The sequence below is a fragment of the Ailuropoda melanoleuca genome, chromosome 5, assembly GCF_002007445.2.
Source record: "Ailuropoda melanoleuca isolate Jingjing chromosome 5, ASM200744v2, whole genome shotgun sequence".
In the NCBI taxonomy this organism is placed as follows: Eukaryota; Metazoa; Chordata; class Mammalia; order Carnivora; family Ursidae; genus Ailuropoda; species Ailuropoda melanoleuca.
The window spans coordinates 15,628,761-15,653,468 of record NC_048222.1 but is presented as its reverse complement, the minus strand read 5'-3'; the positions used below and the strand labels follow the sequence as shown (position 1 = coordinate 15,653,468).

The 24,708-nt window shown below is 41.3% G+C and overlaps 2 protein-coding genes across 6 annotated transcripts in view; one reads left to right on the top strand and one right to left on the bottom strand.

Annotated features, from left to right (window-relative positions):
• The window catches only part of C5H6orf52 (chromosome 5 C6orf52 homolog), a 13,571-nt gene extending 2,737 nt beyond the window's left edge, over window positions 1–10,834 (bottom strand). Inside the window, exons 1-5 of one of the 4 annotated variants that reach the window (XM_019796048.2) lie at window positions 9,719–10,834; window positions 8,933–9,013; window positions 5,443–5,628; window positions 5,059–5,236; window positions 1,477–1,522 (exon numbers count right to left, since the gene is read on the bottom strand). In XM_019796048.2, the coding sequence (XP_019651607.1) occupies window positions 1,477–1,522; window positions 5,059–5,236; window positions 5,443–5,513 (295 nt within the window). In that variant the 5' untranslated portion in view covers window positions 5,514–5,628; window positions 8,933–9,013; window positions 9,719–10,834. Of the gene's footprint in view, window positions 1–1,476; window positions 1,523–4,369; window positions 4,422–4,472; window positions 5,237–5,442; window positions 5,629–8,932; window positions 9,014–9,718 lie in introns of those variants that run through there. The other 3 variants (XM_019796049.2, XM_034660325.1, XM_034660324.1) reach the window with 3 other exon arrangements.
• Window positions 10,835–11,138: 304 nt separating this feature from the next.
• PAK1IP1 (PAK1 interacting protein 1) lies at window positions 11,139–24,363 on the top strand. 2 transcript variants are annotated; one of them, XM_002915906.4, is made up of 10 exons: window positions 11,139–11,293; window positions 13,433–13,598; window positions 16,394–16,514; window positions 16,590–16,664; window positions 17,196–17,248; window positions 17,881–18,026; window positions 18,119–18,216; window positions 22,233–22,332; window positions 23,849–23,972; window positions 24,122–24,363. In XM_002915906.4, exons 1-10 carry the CDS (start codon window positions 11,207–11,209, stop codon window positions 24,322–24,324), a joined length of 1,173 nt encoding a protein of 390 aa, XP_002915952.1. In that variant the 5' UTR covers window positions 11,139–11,206; the 3' UTR covers window positions 24,325–24,363. The 2 variants fall into 2 exon arrangements, with proteins under 2 accessions (XP_002915952.1, XP_019651616.1); XM_019796057.2 differs by having other exon boundaries at window positions 11,260–11,385.
• The last annotated feature ends 345 nt before the right edge of the window (window positions 24,364–24,708 follow it).

The window sequence follows — 24,708 nt, the reverse complement described above, 5'->3', positions numbered from 1 at the left end:
ACCACCTCCCAGTTTTCTGTTTCAGCTCAACAGGTGTATCTTGAGGGGCCTTTTATTTCTTACTGATATGTAGTATTAAACTATTATTAAAATCATTAGTTTTAAGTGATCCGTATTTTATCATAGGTGGTTATATCATTACATGTTGCATGTTGATATTCATTTTATAACAGTATACTTACCAAAGACAGTTTAAGTTTTTCTTGTTTGTTTGTTTGTTTGTTTTTTTATACCAGGTCAGTTTTAACCTCCCATTTTACAGATGGGGGCGCTGATGCCCAGGAGACGAATTTGTCTGGAATTACAGAGCTCATAAGTGAGATTTGAACCCTGGCAGTCTGCATGCAGAAAACACACTCTTTGTAGGTTTTCCTCTAATCTTTATACTGTCTGTGGGACTGATGAAAGGAGGGAGATTTGACTCATGCTTTAACCAGAATGAAATCCTGCTGAGAGCTGGAACAGGCACCTTTTATTCATGTGTCAATCAAACCTATTTCAGTAAAACTAGAACTGCCCCATAGCATTTAAAGATTTCTTTTAAACAGCAGTTGCATTTCATTTGAACATTGAGCACCTGCTATCCTGCTGACTTAGTCACTAGGACTACAAAGTCACAAAGCAGTGGGTGGGTTTGGTCTGGTGGGGGTGCCCTGGGGGTGGGGGAAGTGATAAGAAGTAGGCAATGGTCTTCTCTCCGCCTGTCTCTTCCACTTCTCTTTCCCATAACTTAAGTAAAACAAGCCAGACATTTTCTTCCCTTCCTTGAAGAAGACACAGAAACAGGTCCCCCTCTGAGCAGTTGCACTTCATTCTTTTCAAAACAGATCAAGGACTATAAGGAGCACTGCCTGACACCACAGACAGGGCCTGTGAGGTCCTCCAGGAGCCAATAACCCCGAGGGAAGCTAGGAAGCCAGGCCATAGCCACCACCTCAGACTTTTCCCCTTAACAATCAAAATTAAAGCAGAATAAGGGGTGCCTGGGTGGCTCAGTTGGTTAAGTGTCTGCCTTCAGCTCAGGTCATGATCTCAGGGTCCTGGGATCGAGACCCATGTCAGGCTCCCTGCTCAGTGTGGAACCAACTTCTCCCTCTCCCCCTGCTTGTGCGTGCTCACCCTCTCTCTTTCTGTCAAATAAATAAATAGAAAAAATCTTTTAAAAAATAAAGCAGAGTTATTCCCAAAGTTTACACTTATGGAGGAAAGAGATCTTAAAAACAACTTATTGTCTTCTTATTGTTTGGAAATTTCCTCATTTCCTAGTCCTTCAGAAAGACCCAAACAGGTGGCTTTACTCAAGCTTCCCACAGAAGCAATTTCCCAAGACCAGACAAATTACTGAAGAAAATGACTTATGCGACCTATGTAGGAATTTTCCCATAGAATCTCTCAGCTTCTAGCCAGCCGAGTGATGAGCAACCTGGAAATGGGTTAGTTTTGTTTCTGACCGTGGCCATGCAGGATTTCTGTTACCTTCCAGTGGCTCTTCATCTTGCTTCTCTGCCAGAGCCGTGCTTTCCTACAAGGAAATCAGGATGTTAAGAAATTTTTTTTCCTAATGGCTTACTATCAACACATGCTTTTAAAGAAAACATTGGCTGTCAAAATGATAAAGGACTAAAATCATGAAATAGGTGAATGAAGTCAACAAAAGAAAAATCATAACGGAGGAGCATGCCTGACAAAGACCTCGGGGCTCTCTGAAGCTTCTGGGAACTGACTGGCATTCCAGGGCCTCAAATATGAACTGGACACCAGGGACCCAGGCATCCAGACTCCACAGTCCCTGCACTAAATGCCCAACTTTCTACCTGGAGCTCTGCCCTTCCTTCCACATGACAATCTGCAAAATCTTCATGAGCATATTCTCCCTGTAGCCTTCTAATCACACTCCAAGCCCATGGCTCAGCTAAGGGCTAGGACAGTAGGTGCTTATGCAGATGCAGAGACTATAGAAAAGCAAACCAGTCAATCAGAGAAGTAAATTCCAGAAGCACTCCCCAAATAACTCTTGGTTGGTTAACACAGACCCTATTGGCTCTCCTGGGACAGTGTAAGTTTTTAAGACTCCTCTCCATAGGCATTCGTTGGGAACTGTCTTTGTTAAGGATGTACAGCTGTTCCAAGGAACCAACCCATCCAGGAAGAGCCCTGGTAGCTCCTTGCACCAATGAACTCAATTAAGCCCCCTTGCTAAGAAAGATGAGATTATATTGAAAGCCAAAGACCCCCTAGTTCTTCTTTCAATCTACCTGAAAGTATGCCACCCTTTCCCCTCAGAAATAGATCCTGGTTTGGAAAATAAATTATATGGTTACCATAAGTTTAATCTCCACCATTGGCATATTTTTCCTATTTAGAAATGGCTAAGACAGCCAGAATCTGTGCTTGAATGAGGCCTTTCTTGTAATACAGTGTCCAAATAACGTCGCAGTTCCTCCTTTTCAATGCGTGTTCTGGTAAATGTGGATCCTACATTACCAGGGTGCAGGAAACAGATGCTCTCTGGAGACAGAGCTTTCTCTCTGAGGCGCGGCTTGGCAGTGCCTGGTGTTCCTGAAGAAGGGCACTTCGTTTACCTGTTTTCCTCTGCTATCGGGAGTTCGGGACAGATACGCTGATAGAGCCCAAAGACCTGAGAATCATTTTGAAGATATCCACTTCCTCTGATCTTAAGACATAAGTCAAAATGCAGAAGGCTCTCGAGAGGCTAAGCTCTTCACTTGGAGAAAGAAGAGCTAAGAACATAGGTGTGCTACAGAAGGGGAAACAGGCAATGGACTGTGACATCTGGCAGAGGTCACGCTTCCTTAGGCAAGACCACAGCAAAGGCATGTGAGCAAAAGACGCCGACGGCACAACCTTACCTTCTGGAATTCTGATGATCAGCTTTATAACCAAAACTCCCACCAGGAAAGCAGATTGGTGGCTGTGCTGAGCACACTTGTGCCACCTAAGAGAATATATTTATAATTCTTGAAATTGCACATTATAGCAATAATTTGCCTGGAGAGTGGGATGAAAATCCCGGAAGGGGTCAACAAAAATGGAGAGAAGAAAGTGGGGGAGAGGGGACAAGAAGAGAAAAAGGGGTGCTAATTTCTTTTTACAATGTTACTTATGTTTCTTTTTTTGTTGTTGTCTCATACGGTCTTTTATTTCTTTGTCTGGTGTAAATTTCTTCATTCTCAGGAGTACACAGAAATCAGGAAATACTTTCATTTCCAAAGTCACCAATATACTCAAACCTATACTTCTCTATTCAAGATAAAGGTAACCACCAGAAGACACATAGACCATTTCCCAAAAGGTCAAAAAAGGGAAGGGGTGGAAGAAAAAAAAAAAAGCACTAAAACCTCAGGCAATGTAGCAAAATATTGGGTTTTTTTGGTAAGTGATACAAGATCAAACATCTGCTAAAAAGGTAAAACCCGATTTGGGTTTAAAAAGAAAAAGCCAAGAAATCTAACAAGATCTTTTATATAGCAGAAGGCACACCTAAAACAGACTTGAAAAACTGAAAATGAAAAGTTTGGGCAAAAAAACCCCCACAAAAAACCAAAAAACAAATGCAAGTTTTAAAAACTGAGGGTTTAAATATTAAATCTAACTCTAGGTTTAAGGCACAGGCCATCCCACAAGGAGGACATTACCAAACAGATTGGAGAGAAAACTAACACTTTGATGGCTAGGTGCTAATTTCCATAATAGGTGAGTATCTAGGCAGTCAGAAGAAAGGGGAGCAATCAACAGAAAAAAAGGTGGACAAAGGACATCGATGAGGTCACAGAACACAAGATACTAAGAAGCAGTTTAAAAGGCATTTGCCCTCAATAATAGACAAAAGGCTTCCTCAGCTGTCATGTTGGTTAATCACACACAGACACATAGAGGCAAGCATACCTACAGCAGCCACGAAATGTGTAAATTTAGGAAGCTTCTTGGTGAGTAATTTGCTGTCTGAAATTTTAACTGTTATATCCTTTGATCCAGACCTTCCACTTCCAGTATTTTTTAAAGATTTATTTGAAAGAGAAAGAGTGCATGACGAGTGCACAAACAGGGGGAGGGCAGAGGGAGAAGGAGAGGGAATCTCAAGCAGACTCCTCGCTGAGCCCAGAATCCAACAGGGGGCTCGGTTTCACAACCCTGAGATCATGACCTGAGCCGAAATCAAGAGTCAGGATGCTTAATGGACTGAGCCACCCAGCCGCCCCTCTAGAAATTTATTCTTAGCCAAAAAAACACTCAAATACTTGGAGATAGGTTAAAGTTTGTTAATGCACTGAGAACATTCAAAATGCTGGTCGATAAGGGGCGAGCTAATATCACAATACATCCAAATGTGCAACTTTCACAGAAAGCTCTTTATTAAAAGGGCAAACTTTGGGGCGGAGAGGGACATCTCCTAACACAACCTGTAAGCAGAAGCAAGCAAAGAGTAAAACAGTATGTACTACTCAGTCTGTTTTTGCTCAAGTCTCCCCGACTCCCTAAAATGAATTAAAGCCCAATCATGCTGATTTAGGAATAGTAGAAGGGAAAAATCTAGAGGACGTAGATGCATTTGAACAGGACTTTCTTCTAAGTGGGGAGGAGATGGAAGAGAGGGAAGGGATGGGGAAAAGGCTAGGGGAAGCTTGCCCTTCCTTATTCTAGTCCCTCTGTGTGATTTCAGAAATAGCTTACTTTAGTAACCCAAATACTAGAATATCTTTTAAAAGCATGTCAATGTTTTCTGCTATTGCAAAACAAAACTACCTCCAGTCCTATTTTAAGAGTAAAATCAATTGAATGATAATCCAAACTTTAGTAGTAAGAATTTAGGCATAAACATCATTAGCTGAGGATTTTGTTTTTGGAAGGTAGTAATGGCTTAAATTGTTTGCCTGATTTCTTCGGTCATCAGCTTTTACTCTCTGGTATTAAAATAGGGAGCAAAAGCCATTTTGCTGTGGGAATTTGAATGGGAGCATCTGGAGGCATGAAGACAGGAAAAAGAAGCTTCCATGTTGGGCACAAGGATGATCCAGAAATCATTTCAGGGAAGGATACCTTAGGCGTGACCAGAGTTTCAGCTGGGCGTCCAGAGGTCTCCTGCACAGAAAGGTTGAGTCCATTTCCATCTGCTGCACAGCCACAGCTGTAGACAGAACGGGAGGAACCACTGTGCTGTTGCTCAAACCAGTTGTCAGAGTGGTAACCCTGGCAGGGTTGGAACACTGGCTTCCCCCTAAGAGTGGAGGGGAGACAACAGGAATGACACCACCCAGGACTCTTTCTTCTTTCCTGGGAGGCTCAAGCAAGGATGATTTCTGCGTTAACTGTTTTACAACGCTTATTTCCAAAGCAATAGTTGGTAAAAATTGCCAAAAATCACGTAAGAAATAGAGCTGGATGGCCTTCGTTTTCATTCAGAGTAGGAAAAAAACAGCTTACCTTTGCCAGTACCAGTAGTAGTGATTTTGTTGAGCTATGCCAAAACCTGCAAAACTCTCCTGTCCTGCCATTTATCCAGAAACTTGACAGAATGAGACCGGGTCTCTGCAGTTTTTATTCCTGTGTCTGTAACTCCAGGTCTGGGGACTAACACCTCTCACCCCAGCAAACACCTCTCACAAGTGCCTGAGAATAGTAATTACACTTAATGAAAATTCCTGCTAGGCAATGAATTGCTTGACTTTGGTTACAACGGGTTAACACGGGGTTACGATGTGGCTGGGGCAGGAGTCCATAGGGGTCACCTGGGGGGCTTCTGCAAACTAAGGAGCTGGCTTTAAGCTTGCTAGCCACCCTCTCCCAACGGCCAGCCCTGGGAAGATAGCCAGAAGCCAGCGGGGACAGAGTGAAGTGTGTTTTTGAGGGACTGACTGAAGTTTCCATCCCACTCCCTACAATAATTGAGTCACTTGTAATAACTAAAACCTTAAGACAAAAACCACAAATTGATGTTTCCTTCCTCAGCTGAGTTATCTGCTAACTATTCAAACCAGCAACTAGTGAACTTTTTAATAGCCTCTACAGGTTGAAATCATTACGTTGACCAACTGGTGGAAAGAAGTTGTAGAAGGGAAACACACACACACAGGACCGTCCCACCCACTCCCTTAAAGCCAGTGCAAGAAAACACTTGAAAGAAATATTTCTTTGGGGTAAATATCCAGTAGTTCATAGCAGCAATGTTCACAATAGCCAAACTGGAAGGAGCCGAGATGCCCTTCAACAGAAGAATGGATAAAGAAGATGTGCTCCATATATACAATGGAATATGACTCAGCCATCAGAAAGGATGAATAGCCACCATTTGCATCAACATGTACGGAACTGGAGGGGATTATGCCAAGTGAAGTAAGTCAAGCAGAGAAAGACAATTATCATACGGTTTCACTCATATGTGGAACATAAGGAATAGCATGGAGGACATTGGGAGAAGGAAGGGAAAAACAAAAGTGGGGGGAAATCAGAGAGGGAGGCGAACCATGAGAGACTATGGACTCCGGGAAACAAACTGAGGGTTTGAGAGTCCGGGAAGCAGGGTGGGTGTGTTAGCCGGTGATGGGTACTAAGGAGGGCACGTGTTGCAATAAGCACTGGGTGTTATACGCAAACAATGAATCCTGGAACGCTATCTCAAAAACGAATGAAGTACTATATGGTGACTAACATAATAAAAAAATGGTTTTTTTAAATTTGATTTAGTATTTTTAAAAACACAGTAAGGCATGCCTTCCAAATTTCAATGTGCGTAAGAATTACTTCGGCACGTTGTTTAAAATGTAGGTCCCGATTCAGTAGATTTGGTTTAGACCTCGCTCAGATTCTGCTTTTCTAAGTAGCAAGCCTACACAAAGTGTCAAAATGTAAGAAGGTAACTTTTGAGTCCAAATAAGGGCACTTCGGGACTGGCCACTTCCCTGCAGTTTATTAATAAGTGCTTGAGGTATGTACCTGGAATGTAAAAAATAATCATCATGAATTCAAACCATTCATTCACCCATGATTTACTGAACGCCTCCTGACACAAAGCAGGGTGAAGCGGAGTCTCTACTCTGGATCTCCCCACGCTTCCTGGGAGATGTTATTGACGAGCCGCTGTGGAACACATTGCTAGGGGCCACCCACCGTTCAGTGTTTTTCTTCCTTAATAACAGAAACTTGACTTTATCTGGGGGGCAGAGATAGGCTTCACTAAAAGATATTTCCTAGCTCTCCCTGAACGGGTAGATGTGCCCAACTGGCCAAAGTCTGGCTGGTAAGATGTAAATAGAACCATTATAAGGGGATTGAGGAAAGCTGTGTGGGCCAAGGGAGTTTGTTTAGCTGGAAGGAGGGCTATTGTCCTCCACCTTTTCCCTAGGCAGAGTGCTGAGATCATAGATATGATGGCTGGCGCCCAAACCCCGCACCTATTGTGGCCTATGAGGTGACATCATGGAGGAAGTCATGCACAAGAATATAGGATCTGAAAGAGGAAACGGGTCTGGGTCCCTGATGACTGTGGATTCCTTGTACCAGCACGAGCCTGGCTACCTCCAGATTTCTCTTAGTTAAGAGATAAAGGTCTTGTTGAAGCCACAGCTGTTTTCAGTTACTGTATGAAGTTAAACACAATTCCTAACCACTATAGCAGCTTTGCCATCAAATAAAACATACCAGTTAAGGATTCTTTTCTTAAAACTTTAATGAATTTTGTGTTCCTTCTTTTATTTTCGAGCTGTATTTTATAAAAGGAAAATCAGAATTTTTGCTCTGAATGGGTGAGAGATCAAGCTGTAGTTAGGAAAACGGAAGCTAGACGTTGGGAGAAGGTGGTAAGGAGACTGAGGAAGGGAGGTCGATGTTGCATGTTGAAATCGCCCAGCATGATGGTGGGAGCTGGGAACAGAGGACCCTGAGCAAATCTCCAGAGAAGATGGACATTCACGGGCTTTGTTGATGACAAGGAAGGGTTCATAAATACTGTTTTGCTCTCTTAAAAGCCCCGAATGACGACTTCTCATATTTCACCGGCATTATTACCATAAAGCAGGTGAAGCAAATTTATCCTAGGGCAGACAATTGGCCAGTATCCAGGAGAGGTAACCCATTCTCAGCTTCCCTTAGATCTATGTGTAAAGGAGACCAAAATCCTCTGGCAATATGCACATGAACCTCTATCGTCCTAAAAGTTGACACTTGCTACCTGCCACAATGAGAAAGGAGGGTAATTAAGCAGGAATATTAGATTCTCATATTTCTGACAAAGCTGATTTTTCTCTGCTATATCCTGCATTTAGCCCAGTATATCCAGCTTACCAACCGCTGCCGCCCTTCCCAAAACAAACTGGCTGTTTTTTCTTTAGCCAACCAAACGAAGCCAGGCACTCAATAAATATTTGTTGAATGAGTAAATAAATCAATGCATGGCTCAAGTGTAGAAAGCTTTTCGATTAATAATTTAAAAGCAAAACAACAACAAAAAAATCCTGTAGTGCTTTAGCGTTAATGAACTCTTAACAATTGGTTGTTTCTTGGCAACTGTAGTTTTCACAAGAATGAGATTAAGTGGCTTTTTGCACCCTGAGTTTAGAAAGAGAACAGGAGGTTTGCAGGAAGTATGCTCAGTTTGAATCCAGTTGAACAAGTATGTAATTTTGTGTTGTTTTTCTTTAGACAGTGAAAAACTTTTTTCTTTGTTAAAGAGAAAGTGTGAGCCCAAGGAAATGTAAAAAGCAGCAGCGCGAGGCCTGTTACTTAGCTGTGTGGTTTTGAAAGTTACTTTTCTAGACCAATTTCACATTTACAACCTCATATTGGATGAGGGCATTTTAACTGTAGAGGCACTAATCCTTTTGAAAATGTAATGAACTTTATTCAGTGCTCTCCTCCAAAAATGTACATTCACAATTTCGCATATAATTTCAGGGGATTCAAAGCCTCCAAAACTTACCCATAACCTCCCTTAGATTGGGATCACCTGGATAAAGTCTCTTTAAGGTCTTCCGAACTCCGTAATTGGTTCCAGTAATTTCTAAGTTAAAAAAAAAAGAAAAAGTACACCAGTTTGAGTTATGTTTATGTTGTTTATACCATGGCTTTCGTTCTAGAACCAGCTATATTCTAAAAGATTCCTGGTTGGAGAAAAAGGCTCTTCTTTAAAAAAAGCGTGAACGCTAAAAAGCGTTCTTCTTTAAAACGTGACACTTAAGCAGGTAAAAGTGTGACAATCTGGTAATAGTGCTGAATATAGTAATTATCCTGTTATAGTGCTAAAATTTAATTTCAAGAAAACATAATGAGTATTAATTCTTATCAAACAGTAGTTGAGATTTCCCTGGAGGTAAAGAGAGCACCAGGGGCTTTCCAGAGACAGTAGAACATAGAAAAGATTTTTTTAAAAAAGATTTTATTTGTCAGAGAGAGAGAGCGCGTGAGCACACACAAGCAGGGGTGAGGCAGGCAGAGGGAGAAGCAGGCTCCCTGCTGAGCAAGGAGCCCCATGTGGGGGCTCCATCCCAGGACTCTGGGGTCATGACCTGAGTCCAAGGCAGATGCTTAACTAAGTCACCCAGGCGTCCCTTGAAACGGGTTTGTTCAAATATTTCCTTTTTTTTTTTTTTTTGGATGAGAGAATACCACTTTTACATTAAAATAAATGGATATGTCATGAAGTAAAATGCAGTAAGTCATATTTTTCAAGATAAAATATGAGACTTCAAAGAAATGTCCGGCTTACTCGTGCTTTGTCCCATGCCCAGGGGACACCCACTGCAGCAATTCACACTCTTCTCGAGTGGTTCTCCAGTGGAAACAGTCAAGAAGCAGTCAACAGAAAATAAATAATAAAATAACCTGACTTTTTGTAACATAATGAAGGTAACCAGCACAACGTGAAGGAATTAGGATAAACAGAGAACGACTACACGCGTTTCCACAGCCGGGTGTTAGTTTGACTACAGCATTTTCAGTGCCTGAAGGGGGCTTTCAGGTGGAGTCACCAAAGTGTGCAGAAGACAAGGCCTTCCTTGTGCTTCAAGGACAACCAAAGCATGCACAATCATTTCTACAAGACTCAAACCAGCGTCAATGAAAATAAACCCGAGTTAGATACGTAGTGACAACTCAATCCCAGAGAACAAGTATTCTTCAAAACAAAAGGGTCAAACCGCTGCAGGATCAGCACTAAAAGGGGGTTGAAGAATTGACACGGACGGATGCCATCTACCTCCTGCTTGTCAAATCCACCTGCTGTGGCATTTATGAGACAAATTATGGCGCTCCAGGATGTATTCCATTAGGTTTGTGCAAAGCTGTCATTTCTAAAAGACCTCTGAATCTCCACACCTTATGAAAATCTAAAATGTTAATCAAGGCAATCTTTGCTTTCATGAATGTTTCATTTTGCACCGGAACCGGGGAGGTGGTGAAAAGTGAAATGTGAGATTTCCTTCTGGAACGTTCACGTAGGATGACTGCGCCCTTCCTCCTCAATCAGTCCGTCTTTACACCTTTCAAGTAAAGCGTCCTCCTCCCTCCCCGGGGTACGCGGCAACGCGGGCTAACGTGACCCCAAAATCAGACAAGCGAATCCAGCTGTAAGGAAAGGTGCACAAGGCGGGATTATCCCGGTGGGCAGATAAAAGCGCGGGAAGAGGAGCACCAGGGCCCGGACTTAACGGTCTGCTCTAGAAACCGCTAACCCTGAACGCCACTCCCTCTTTGCCCTATTACGAGAGAACGTGAAAGGGAAAGGCTCATTTGCGCTTCCTGCGCAAAGAGGAAACCCAATTCCCCCGTCTCACAACCCACAGGTGAGGTGCCTCCACGCTAACCGCACGGTACCGCCAAAAGCCCCGCCCAGGCTGGAAGAGGCCCCGCCCCCCGTAGCGTCACGGAAACGAGGGTCTTCCGCAGAGGATGTCCCGCCCTACTCCCCTTAGACGCGCCTAGTTCGCAGCCACCTAGGATATGCCTGCTTGCCCCTAATTTTTTTCTCCTCGCCGTGAGAACTTCTTCATGTGGCGTCCTTTATTCTCCTCTTGGAAGCTCCGTGTGATCTTCGAGCCCTGAAACCGTTTCCACGGAGGCAGGCGCCCAAAAGGCAGCCCGCGCTCGTGACGTAATTTGAGCGCCGACGCAGGAAGGACCCCACGTCCCTGGCATCCGCTTTCGTCACTCACTGTCAGCTGACCGGGGCTTATTGAAGGGGCACGTGCGCTTCTGAATGGAGCTGGTAGCTGGTTGCTACGAACAGGTCCTTTTTGGGTTCGCTATACACCCGGAGCCGGATGCAGGCGGCGACCACAAAGAGGTAAGAGGGCGCTCCCTGAGGGAACGCGGGAGGAGGTGCGCGGCTAAGTCTGGTCGGATTCCCAGACGGCGGAGGTAGGCACATCATCAGAGGTAAGTAAACACATTGATCTCTTAGGGATTAATTGTTGAATCAGACTCAAACGTATAGTTTAATTTTTTAACGTCTAGAGTAGGCGTTTCATGAAACGCGATCATGTCTGTTGGTTTTAGTAGACATTCTGACCACGGTACAGAAAGGAAGCTGGCATTCCTGCCAACAGGCAAATGAGTCATAGGTTATGGATTTAAGCCTCGCTCCTGTAAGTTGACAGCCAGTTTTACGTGTTCAGGATTTAATGAAAGAACAGTTCGCCCTTGTTACTGAGTTTTGTCTTGGAATTTTACAAAATATTAGAGCTGGGTCAGGATAAACCCCTCATTGATAAAAAGAAGGAAAAAAGTGTTTCGAGTCATTCAATATTTTTTGGACCCTTTACCATGGGGCCGTTAATTGGCATTGGAGGTACAAAGAAGCCAAAGGAATGGATTCAGTGCTAGATAGCTTACCAACATAAGGAGAAGAGCAGAGGAGGCAAATGCATGGAGAAAATTACAACAAAATATAAGTATTTTTACTAGATATGTGAGCAAAAAGGTTAAGTAAATTGCCATTAGTGAAACAGGTAGTTAGGACATATCCAGGACTAGAAATAAGATCTCTTAACTTTTAACCCAATAATATTTTTCCCTAAACAAATCTAAGTATCTCTTAGAAACCTGTTCTTTTCAGTACTTTATGAAGTCAAGGTGTCAGTCTTGAATGAACCAGAAAATTGGGAAGTATATAACTTGACTAATTACTTTTGTTAATTTTGTTTCTACCTGGTTATTAATTTGCTTTTGGCCGAAAGGTGACATCTCTTGAATGCTTAAAGATGATGCTACTGATTGTGTTACTCACTGTAAAAAAGTTGCTACGTTGTTCCAAACACATAGTAGTCCTCACAGCAACCCCCTGAGGCAGATACAGTTACCCCTATTTTACAGATGAGGAGCCTGAAGTTGAGATTGGTTTAAGGGACCTGCTCAAGGCCACCCAGCTACTAATCGGGAGACCTGGGACTCAAGTTCCCAGGTGTCTCTGAAACATGAAGCTCTTAAACTGTCCACTACAGCTGCTAAACCTAGACAGACAATAGCTCAGATAATCAACATTCGTTCTATAATATGCACAAGCAGAGATTATTTTTTATTTATGGCCATAGCAGCCCACAGGAATATTGTGCCCTTACTCAGAAGAGGCTCCCTTGGTCCTGGTTGATGGAAGCAATGTCTGTTGCTGTAGTTATTTAGAAATTGCTTTTCAGTAACACATCTTAAGTGTGTTCAGAGGGATCTTAAGGGGTTGTTTTTTTTTTCTTCCTTCTTTGGTTTGTTTGTTTTGCTAATACTTCTTGATGCATCTCCTTCAATTTGAGGTGTGTATATGCATTCAGCTGTCAGTCATTCTTTGCACTCAACCAGTCTCACTTATTCAGTCCAAACATTGCATATCAATAAGCATAGAATTCCTGAGACCTCATCATTGGTCATTCTCTAGGGCTTATATTGGTACTAATGGAAGGAAACATACTCTTTATCCTGTTTATTTTTCTTTGTAAGACTTGTCATTATACTCATCTGTATGTGGCATCATGTTTGTTTACTGTCTCTCGCACAGGGATAACAGTTCTATTAGAATAAGGACTTTCTTTTCTTCACTGCTGTGTATCGACTGTCTAAAATGGTGCCAAGCGCACAGTAGTCATTTAGTATGTGAACGAATAAATTCAAATCAAAATCTGAACGTTTGAAGGAATGAATGGTATGCAAGTCTCACATATAAGTAAATACATTAAGCAGTTAAGGATTTGGATAGGACCTTAAGGTAGGTCTCCGTAATTGTTTTGGAGTCATGATACCTGGCATTGCCTCCCCATGTCCTTGCTGCCTGCCTTATTTCTCAGGTTCTTTGTTTTTCTTCATCTGCTATCATTGCATAATTTTTTTCTCCATTTGTAAGTATCTACTGGTAGTTTTCATAGATTATGGGACCACTTATTTGTTTCTAGAGAGCTATGATATGATTGTGACATTGATTGTGTGTTTTACTCTTCAGCAAAAATGGACTCCTGTGGCTGACTTCACTCACCATGCCCACACTGCCTCCTTGTCAGCGGTGGCTGTAAATAGTCGTTTTGTAGTCACTGGGAGCAAAGATGAAACAATTCACATATATGACATGAAAAAGAAGATAGACCATGGGGCTCTAGTGCATCACAATGGTGAGAAAATTATATCCTTTAAGATAATGTTGACGTATCATTACTTTACCATTTGACTTCAGTTGAAGAATTTATTAGGTGTCTATTATGTAGCAGGTTCTGCGCTAGGAAATACAGAAATGAGAAAAATGTGATTTCTTTTTATTCTTAAGTTCTTCACAGTCCATATTGGGAGACAGAAGGGAGGCACTTCACTCACTCTGGGGGGAGTGGGAGGAAGTGACTTTTCACCGAAAACTTCCCCATAATGACATCTGACTGAATTGTCTTAAAAGAGAAGTACCATTTGTTAGCCAGGCAGGAGAAAGGGCATTCTGGGCCGAGCAGGAAGCGTGAGGAACACAGGAGCAGCCTGATGTTGATAGCCACCTTTACTGAGGGGGTACCATGTGTCCAGCAGTGTGCCAAGAAGCTGCAGTTGTACCTTCAGTTCATAGAAGAGAAAACCAAGATTCAAAGATGCTGACTTGCCCACGGTTACAAAACAGTGGAACTAGAACTCAAACCTAGGTCTAGAGCCCATGTTTCTAACCGCTGTGTGCATGGGGAACTGTAAGCAAGTTAGTATCATGAGAAGGTTAAAACGGAGGTTGGGGTGACTGGAGAAGTAGACGGGCCAGGTCCTGGGTGGTCCTTGAGAAGAAGAGGTTAGGGATTGAATGGGAGGGAGGGGCCGTTTGGGCTTGAGGAAAGTGCTGGCACCCGGGATGTGAGAGAGATGGTGACCAAGAACAAGCAAAAGACTGATGAGAGTCTGCCTGATTGAAGTTGGAGTCTCTGAATCGAGTAACATCCGTTTGCAGTAAGCTACAGACATTTTTGTAGGGAGCAGAAAGCTGCTTGGTGTGTGCAATAGGTGGGTTGATTTACAGAGGAATTCAGGATTTTGGTGAAAGAAGATGGTGTTGGCCTAGAAAAAATGGGGTGTGAAGAGTCTTCAGATCTCTGAAATAAAAAAGTAGGTGCACTGTGAATGAAGGGGGCCATGAAAGGGCTGGTGAGAGGTGAGGTTATGGGCAGGGATGAGGCTCTTCAGAGTTCAAGAGTTGTAATGTGGAGCAGCTGTAGGTGGTAACTATGTCTAGGGTGTAGGTATGAGGGACTGAACCAGAGAGGAGGGGGAAGGGCAGAGGCAGAGGGAGAAGCAGAGTCCTCACTGAGTGGGGAGCCCGAAGTGGGGCTCAGTCCCAGGCCCCTGAGATCATGACCAGAGCTGAAAGCAGAGGCTTAACCGACTGAACCACCCAGGTGCCCCTAATTCCTATTTTGCTGACAGTTCGGTAATAGATAAGCTCTTTCCCAAAGTAGGAAATAGAATGATAGGAAAGAGGAAAACAAGGGCAAAGATGGCTAAAGACTTCCCACTTTGATAAAGGCGTATGTCACCCCATATATTATTTGTGCTTTTTGGAGTGGGGGGTGCAAAATTATTCATTAGACATCTTTGACTCTTTCAATATAAAGGACAATGTCAAGGATTGAGTAGGACATGGCAAGTGAACAGCAGTGACCCCAGGCTTCATACCCTTATTCTGAAAGGACAAAATAGTAAATATTTAGGCTTTGTGGCTGTATGTTCTTGGTTTTGATTAGTTGGCACTGCTTTTCCAGTGTAAAAGCAGCCATAGACATTTTAGAACTGAACAAGCGAGTCTGTGTTCCAGTAAAACTGCACTTATGAAAACAGGCCACCAGCCAGGTGTGGCTTACAGACCACTTGTTGACCACTGAGATATAGGGCAGTTAAGTTGGGTGACAAGCTTCAAAGGATAGGGAATTTTACTTGGTAAATGTATAAGGGCGTGGGCTGCTTTTGGGAGTTAGAAGAATGCTGAGTTCTTCTATCACCTTACCTCCTTCCAATGAGGTTAGTATTTGAGGACAGTAAATATGTATGTCTCCTAGTCCCAAGAGCTGCAGGAGAAATTCATGGGAGACTCAGGCTTTAGTTTGGGCAGAGGAGAGTGGAGTGTTTTGTGAAGTTGAAAAGATAGTAGAAAATTTGTGAACCATGGAAGAGAGATTACAGAGGGCATAATTGAATAGTGGAACAATTTAGAAAATTGTTCTAATTCTTTTTGAAGATGTAAAATGTAAAGATGTAAATGTAAAGATGTAAAATTTTTTCTAAATTAAATTTTTTAAATAAATTTGATAAATTTTAATAAATTTTATTTTTAAGTAATTAAATTTTTAAAATAAATTTTATTTTTAAGTAATCTCTACACCCAGTTTGGGGCTCGACTCACAACCCCGAGATCAAGAGTCGTATGCTGTACCAACTGAGCCAGCCAGGTGCCCCTCGAATAAATTCTTGTGACAGTGAATGAGAACTGTGTAGAAATCAAAAGCAGGTCTAGAGTGATAATAATTGGATTGTGGATGAATGGGTCACTAAGTAACTGTTTTGAAAGTAGAAGTCATGTGGCTGTACATCTTGGTTTGTTTCCCAGATGAGCTGATTTACTGGTTGGTTTTGTTTGACTTCTGCTCAAACAATCCTAGCCAGCCATCTTCTAAATTTATGATTGTGGAGATATAGAGCCAGAAAGTGAACTGAGTAGCTCAAGTCTGAGTCTACAACTAGAGAAATTCTGCTGAAAATATTTGCATAGCTTTGAAACTGTGTGTGGTAATATGAAAAAAAAATAAACGTCTTCACCTAAGACTTTAAGGTATGTTTCAGTAATACTAAGATGTTAGGTGTTTTACTTACCACAGCATAGCCTTTAAACCAGAAATGGAGTTTGCATTCAAAATGAATGTTAAGTTTGCCTATCTTGGTTTTTCCACAGGCACAATAACTTGTCTGAAATTCTATGGCAACAGGCACTTAATCAGTGGAGCAGAAGATGGACTCATTTGTGTGTGGGATGCAAAGAAATGGGAGTGCCTGAAGTCCATTAAAGCTCACAAGTGAGTCTAGCCCTTTCCCCTTGGTGGTTTCTAGGTGCCATTCAAGTTGGGGGCTAACTGTTGGTTTCCTTTTAGAGGACATGTGACCTTCCTTTCTATTCACCCATCTGGCAAGTTGGCCCTCTCCGTGGGTACTGATAAGACGTTAAGGTGAGTTGTTAATGCCGAGAGCATCTTTTCCAAGTTGTGGTCTTTGTTCTTCAGGGACAGCAGGAAGCTACCATCAGGGTATATTTTAGTACAATAACTAGATTCATTTTGTGTCTCATCTCATGGCCATCAGCTATTTAAAGACATTGCAATATAAGAAAAGGTGGAAAGCTAGTGAACCTTCTCACAGTGGTAGAAAAAACAATGACGAGCTCCATGTTCACGTGTACATTGCACATCCCAGTCGTTGTAAGCTGTGAAGTGAAGAGGCTGGTGGTCCTAAAAACAAACGTTTTAGGAGGTGAAATATTTTGAAAATATATTAAACATTTTAAATATATGAAAGGAGTCCAGGAATGGATGAGTTAATCTTGCTTGGTAGTAAATATTTCCAGTGTTGTTTAAGAAATATGATAGTTCTAACTAGCTGCCTATGAAGTAAATTGTTGTTTGAGTAGGTCTTCTTTATGCTTCCCTTTATACCTGATAAAAGTTAGTGATCATGCCATAAGTGAGCTTCCTGTTTTGCAGAACATGGAATCTTGTGGAAGGAAGATCAGCATTCATAAAAAATATAAAACAAAGTAAGTACTTTTATTTGGAATGTTCTTTAGAACTTGATGGAACGTGAATATATATACATACACATACACCTTTATTTCCCTCCATGATGGTGGTTACCTCTTAGGGCAATGATTTAGGTTCTTTTCTTTTCTCTATCTGCCTGTCTGTCTATCTATCTATCTGCCTGCCTGCCTATCTCTCTATCTATTTATTTATTTTTAAAGATTATTTATTTATTTGAGAGAGCACAAGCAGGGGAAGTGGCAGGGAGAGGGAGAAGCAGGCTCCCCACTGAGCAGGGACCCCAATGTGGGACTTGCTCCCAGGACTCCAGGGTCATGACCTGAGCTGAAGGCAGACACTTAACCGACTGAGCCACCCAGGTGCCCCCTTTCCTTTCCTTTCCCATTTTAGATTAGAATTCTTGTCATGACTCTGTCACCTACCAGCTCTATGACTTAATGATTCTTTTGAATCCAGTTCATTTTCTAAAACTTAACTTGCAAAATACGTACCAAAAGTTTGTGGTGAGGGTTAAATAGGATAGTGGATGTGAAAATGCACAGTGCAACTGTTTGCTCTTTTTACTGTTACTCTGATCATTTCATTTTTTGTTTATGAAATAAAAAAGCTTTGTGTTTTTAACTTACAGATGCCCACATAGTGGAATGGTCCCCAAGGGGAGAGAAATACGTAGTTGTCATACTGAATAAAATAGATGTCTATCAACTTGACACTGCGTCTGTTAGTGGCACCATCACAAATGAAAAGAGAATATCTTCTGTTACATTTCTTTCAGTAAGTGACCAGAAATCAGTGGTGGAATCTTAGTGTCTAAGGTGATGGTTGGAATTGTTGATGACATTCTGGATATTCTTTTTCTCTCCTAGGAGTCTGTCCTTGCAGTGGCTGGAGATGAAGAAGTCGTAAGGGTTTTTGACTGTGATTCACTAATGTGCCTCTGTGAATTTAAAGCTCATGAAAACAGGTATTTTTTTTTTTTTGCCAGTCTGTATATGTATGTATGTGTAGAGTCTTCAATAACTGTTACATATGTATTAGCTTCATAAAGCAAGGTACATGTTTTCTCATGAACAACTGCAGAGATAGGCATTTCCACATATATATGATTTCTGGAATGTGAGAGGATGGCAGAAATGTCGTTGTCTTGGCCTTAAGTAATGCAAAAGTGGGGAACTTGGCATCAGGACTAGTGATTTGCACAAGATATTTTTCCAGTAATATTATTAAACCTGGGGCCTGAAAACAACCAGATTTGAAGAGGAACAAAGAAATTAAAAAATCAAGCTTTGCCAGGACCTTTCTTGTCCTTTTACTCTAATCCCCTTGTCCACTTCTTCCCCTTTTGTACACTATTTGTGTTTCCTACAGGAGAAATATGTGACATTATTGACTTCTGTTTCATGCCAGTCTTTTCTTACCTGTTATTGCTCACTGTGTCTCTAGGGGTAGACACTGATTCTCAGAGTAGACGGCCAAGTGACTTGGCCAAGATTACTCCATTGTTGGGTGAGGGAACTGGGATTCAACCCGGTTCTATCTGCCTCTGCTTTTTATACTATTTTGGAAAAGGTGATAATGTACAGTTATACTTTAATATGCTTCGTTTGCGTGTTCTTCCATGTATTAAATAAGTCCGAGTTTTTATTTTCTAAGTGATGCTCTTTGAATACTCCAAATATTACAGTCAGTGTACAGGCCCTGGTTTTTCCCTTCAGTGGGAAGTGTTCATTCAGGGTCATTTCAAATGTACGAATAACATGAGAATACTTAAGATAACACTTAAGATATTTGGCCATTCATTCATTCCTTTAATAGGTATTCATGAGTATCCATTAAGAGCTGCAGTCAGTATTTAATGAACAAAAAAGACAAGGGCTTGCATTTGTGTTTCTTGTAGTGGAGCAGGAGACAGATGATAAACCAGTAAGCAGATAATTATAACAGGAAGGAAGCAGAAAGGTGTGCCTTAAGAATAACAGCAGCAACTTAGTATGATCGGGGAAGGGAGAGGGTAGGACTTCACAGATGAAGAGAGCTGTTTCTAAAGAAAGGAGAGAACTGAACTGCAGGCACAGTGAGCCTGAGGGAGAAAAGAGCGGGATGTATTTTAGCAACAGATGAAAGAGCTTTGTGACTAGATCAGAGTGAGCCAAAAGGTGCATGGCCTTGTAAACTGGTGAGGAGTTAGGTTTTATACTACGGGCCTTTGTAGATTTTGTTTTATTTCTTACTGTGGAAGAATTTAAAATCAGGCAGACCAGTTTAAGGAAGCAACCCCCATAGACCCACCACCCAGCTTCAGCAGTTGTCAGTTTATGGCCAGACTTGCTTTAAATACGTCCCCAGCCCCTTCCTCCTGTCCTGTGTTATTTTTAAAAAGATCCTAGTTTTGTAGGATTTTAAGCCTGGGAGTAACATGATTTGAGTCATAATTTTAGCCACTTAGGCTACTCGTTAATCCAGAAGAACGATGGCAGTCGCTTGGACGAGGGTGATGACCCTGGAGGTGAGAGAAATGGACGTGTGGGAGGAAGCCATGGTTCATCTCTGTTGTCTTATTTGTTTCTTCATCCTGAACTTGGAGTCTCGTGAGGGAGTTAAGTGTCTTTATTTTGTTTATGATAACCTCTCATGATCATCTTTTTGACATTTTTTTAAACATTTTTAAATTTAAATTCAGTTCTTTAACATATATTATTGGTTTCAGAGGTACAGGCCTGTGATTCATCAGTCTTATATAATACCCAGTGCTCATTACATCACATGCCCTCCTTAGTCCATCACCCAGTTGCCCCAACCCTCTCCTCCCTTCCAGCAACCCTGTTTGTTTCCTATTAAGAGTCTCTTATGATTTGTCTCCCTCTCTGGTTTCATCTTGTTTTATTTTTTCCTCTCTTCCCCTATGATCCTGTTTTGTTTCTTAAATTCCACATACCATTGAGATCATATGACAATTGTCTTTCTCTGATTGAATTATTTCACTTAGCATAAATACCCTCTAATTCCATCCATGTCATTGCAAATGGCAAGATTTCTTTTTTTTTTTNTTTTTTTTTTTTTTTTTTTTTGATGGCTGTGTAATATTCGTGTGTGTGTGTATATTACATACACATCTTCTTTATCCATTCATCTGTGGGTAGACATCTGGGCTCTTTCCATAGTTTGGCTGTTGTGGACATTGCTGCTATAAACATTGGGGTGCAGGTGCCCCTCTGGATTACTACATTTGTATCTTTGGGGTAAATACCCAGTAGTGCAATTGCTGGGTCATAGGGTAGCTCAATTTTTAACATCTCGAGGAACCTCCATACTGTTTTCCAGAGTGGCTACACCAGCTTGCATTCCCACCCACAGGAGAGGATAGGAGGATTCCCTTTTTCTGCATCTTTGCCAATAGCTGTCATTTCCTGACTTGTTAATTTTAGTAATTCTGACTGGTGTGAGGTGGTTTTGCATTGTGGTTTTGATCTGTATTGTTGAGCATTTTTTCGTGTATCTGTTGGCCATTTGTGTGTCGTCTTTGCAGAAATGTCTGTTCGTGTCTTCTGCCCATTTCTTGATTGGATTATCTGTTCTTTGGGTGTTGAGTTTGAGAAGTTCTTTATGGATTTTGGATACTAGTCCTTTATCTGATATGTCATTTGCAAGTATCTTCTCCCATTCTGTCAGATGTCTTTTGGGTTTTGTTGACTGTTTCCTCTGCTGTGCAGAGGCTTTTTATCTAGATGAAGTCCCAGTAGTTCGTTTTTGCCTTTGTTTCCCTTGCCTTTGGTGATGTGTCTAGCAGGAAGTTGCTGCAGCTGAGGTCGAAGTGGTTGCTGCCTGTGTTCTCTTCAAGGATTTTGATGGATTCCCATCTCACATTTAGGTCTTTCATCCATTTTGAGTCTGTTTTTATGTATGGTGTAAGGAAATGGTCCAGTTTCATTCTTCTGCATGTGGCTGTCCAATTTTCCCAACACCATTTGTTGAAGAGACTGTCTTTTTTCCGTTGCCTCGTCTTTCCTGCTTTGTCGAAGATTAGTTGACCATAGAGTTGAAGATCCATTTCTGGGTTTTCTGTTCTGTTGCATTGATCTATGTGTCTGTTTTTGTGCCAGTACCATACTATCTTGATGGTTACAACTTTGTAATAGAGCTTGAAGTCTGGCGTCGTGATGCCACCAGCTTTGGTTTTCTTTTTCAACATTCCTCTGGCTATTGGGGGTCTTTTCTGGTTGCATAACGTTTTAGGATTATTTGTTCCAGCTCTGTAGAAAAAGGTTGATGGTATTTTGATAGGGATTGCATTGAATGTATAGACTGCTCTAGGTGGCGTAGACATTTTAACAATATTTGTTCTTCCAATCCATGAGGATGGAACATTTTTACATTTCTTTGTGTTTTTCTCAATTTCTTTCATGAGTGTTCTATAGTTTTCTGAGTACAGATCATTTGCCTCTTTGGTTAGGTTTATTCCTAGGTATGTAATGGCTTTGGGTGCAATTGTAAATGGAATCGGCTCCTTAATTTCTCTTTCTTCTGTCTCATTGTTAGTGTATAGGAATGCAACTGATTTCTGTGCATTGACTTTATGTCCTGCCACTTTGCTGAATTCCTCTATGAGTTCTAGCAATTTTGGGGTGGAATCTTTTGGGTTTTCCACATAGAGTATCATGTCATCTGCCAAAAGTGAGAATTTGACTTCTTTGCCTATTTGGATGCCTTTTTGTTTGTTATGTGATTGCTAAGGCTAGGACTTCTAGTACTGTGTTGAACAGCAGTGGTGATAGTGGTTGACAGTCCATTTTATCTTGGAAGTTAGACCCTGAGGACTCACTGACCCATGGGAATGGGAAGATAGTTAGATTTTAGCACTGTTCCTTAAGTAGTTTGGAAGCACTTGGACATTGAAAAATCAAGAAACTGTGTGCATAGAAGCTTTATGACAATATCATAAAGGAGAAAGGAACCTTTATGGTGTTTGTATTTCTGTTCTAGGGTAAAAGACATGTTCAGTTTTGAAGTCCCAGAGCATCATGTTATTGTTACAGCATCGAGTGATGGCTTCATCAAAATGTGGAAGCTTAAGCAGGATAAGGTCAGTGTCTTAACACAATATAAATGCACTTTAATGCAAGTGTTACTATCAGTATTGCTTCGAGTTAAGGGAGGTGGAATATTTTTCAAGGCAGAAATCTTTAAATAAACTTAAAGTCTCTTCCGTGCATGGTTGATACTCATAGTTTTAAAGTTAGGGTTCCAAGAGCTACCTTGGGGGTTGGTACTGGTGAGTCTGAGTGACAGGGTACCAGAACTCCTGCTTTTTCAATCAATGAAGCGCTACTTCTCTTTTGTTTGTGTATTGATGTTCTCTGTAAGATTTTGTTAGATAAAAATACCGCCATTACTAAAAATTTGGAATTTACTGATTGAGAATGGAACTAACAATAGTTTTGAACCCGATAATTGGAAAATTAAATTCCCCTCAGTGGTCTCACTCTTACAGACCCTCTTGGTTTTTATTATTATTATTATTTTTTTTTTTTTTAGATTTTTATTTTATTTATTTGACAGAGATAGAGACAGCCAGCGAGAGAGGGAACACAAGCAGGGGGAGTGGGAGAGGAAGAAGCAGGCTCCCAGCAGAGGAGCCTGATGTGGGGTTTGATCCCATAACGCTGGTATCATGCCCTGAGCCGAAGGCAGACGCTTAATGACTGCGCCACCCAGGCGCCCCTGGTTTATTATTCTTGATTGTCTTACAAACACATGTTGTGAATGTGGTTTGTTGAGTGTCTGTGCAAGGTTTTCTGTTAAAACATAGAAATGAACAAGACATGGTCCTTTTCCTTAATGAATTTAGTTTCTGAATATTCAGAAACATGTTCTGTGAAGAACATAGTGAAACCAAACGTGAGTCAAGATAATAGATTTCTTCGGGGCACCTGGGTGGCTCAGTTGGTTAAGCGTCTGCCTTCAGCTCAGGTCATGATCCCAGGGTCCTGGGACTGGGCCCCACATCGGATTCCCTGCTCCACATGGGGCCTCCTCCTCCCTCTCCCTGACCCTTCACCTGGTTGTGTGCACATGCTCTCTCTCTGTCAAATAAATAAATAAATAAAATCCTTTAAAAAAAGATAATGGAGTTCTTCTAAACAGCATGTTTTATTCTCAAAAAAACAACATAACTTTTTGTTTTTATTTATTTATTTTAAAGATTTTATTTATTTATTTGAGAGAGAGAGAGAGACACCCAGCAAGAGAGGGAACACAAGCAGGGGGAGTGGGAGAGGAAGAAGCAGGCTCCCAGCGGAGGAGCCTGATGTGGGGCTCAATCCCAGAACGCCAGGATCACACCCTGAGCTGAAGGCAGATGCTTAACAACTGAGCCACCCAGGCGCACCAACTTTTAAATTAAAAACTTAAAATTCCGACTGGCTCAGTCAGAAAAGTATGCAACTCTTGATCTCGGGGTTGTAAGTTCGAGCCCCATGGTGGGTGTGGAGATTACTTAAAAAAATAAAATCTTAAAAAAATAATAAGTTCACTTGATTAAGGAAAAAGAAATTATTTAAAATTCCTCTATGTTATCATGCATTTTTCTTCTGTTTTAGAGAGTTCCCCCATCTTTACTCTGTGAAGTAAAAACTGATGCCAGGCTGACATGTCTTGGAGTGTGGCTAGACAGAGTGACAGACACACAAGAAAGCCTGCCTTCGGCTGCAGAGCCTTCTCCTGGTAAGTGAAAGTCATCATTTTAAAAAGATGTGTTAGCTCTTGAATTGTTGAAGTGGAGGAGATTCAGATAACTTCACTTCATTGTCAGCCTTGTTTATTTCAAGAGGGGGGAAAAGTGGTCTTTAAATGCGCTGTCTCTTGTGTTTTAGTAAGGAAAGAACAGTCCAAAAGCAACAAAAAGGAAGCTGGTGATGTCGTGCAGGAAGAAGAAAGGCAGTCCTTACCTAGCTCAAAGAACTGTAACTTAACTGGTGACACTAAGAAGCCAACGAAAAGAAATACCCCAGTGTCAACCAAGAAGAGGAAAATGGTAGAAATGTTGGAAAAAAAGAAGAGAAAAAAGAAAATATGAATGACACAATGAATCACACATTTTTTCCTACAAGAAAAACTTCTTAGATGGAATCATTCTCTTCAAATGTACCTTTTTCCACCCCCTGAGTAAAAGCTAGAAATTCCTTCTTTTGGAGAAAATGTACAGCTTAAAAAAAAACACTTATGTGTTTATTTTTTTTTAACAGTGGTAAAACTATTTTTGGTAGGCAACATTTTATTAATTATATATCGTGATATATACTATGTTAATGTGTAATATATTAATTTTTATCATTGTATAAAGCAAATAAAGATCTTTTCAAAATGTTGTAGTTTAAGGTGCACACAGTTTTGAACACATTCTTTACTAGAGATGAGTGAGAGATGTTTTTCAGGTTTTCCTCCTAAATGGGGAAAGTGT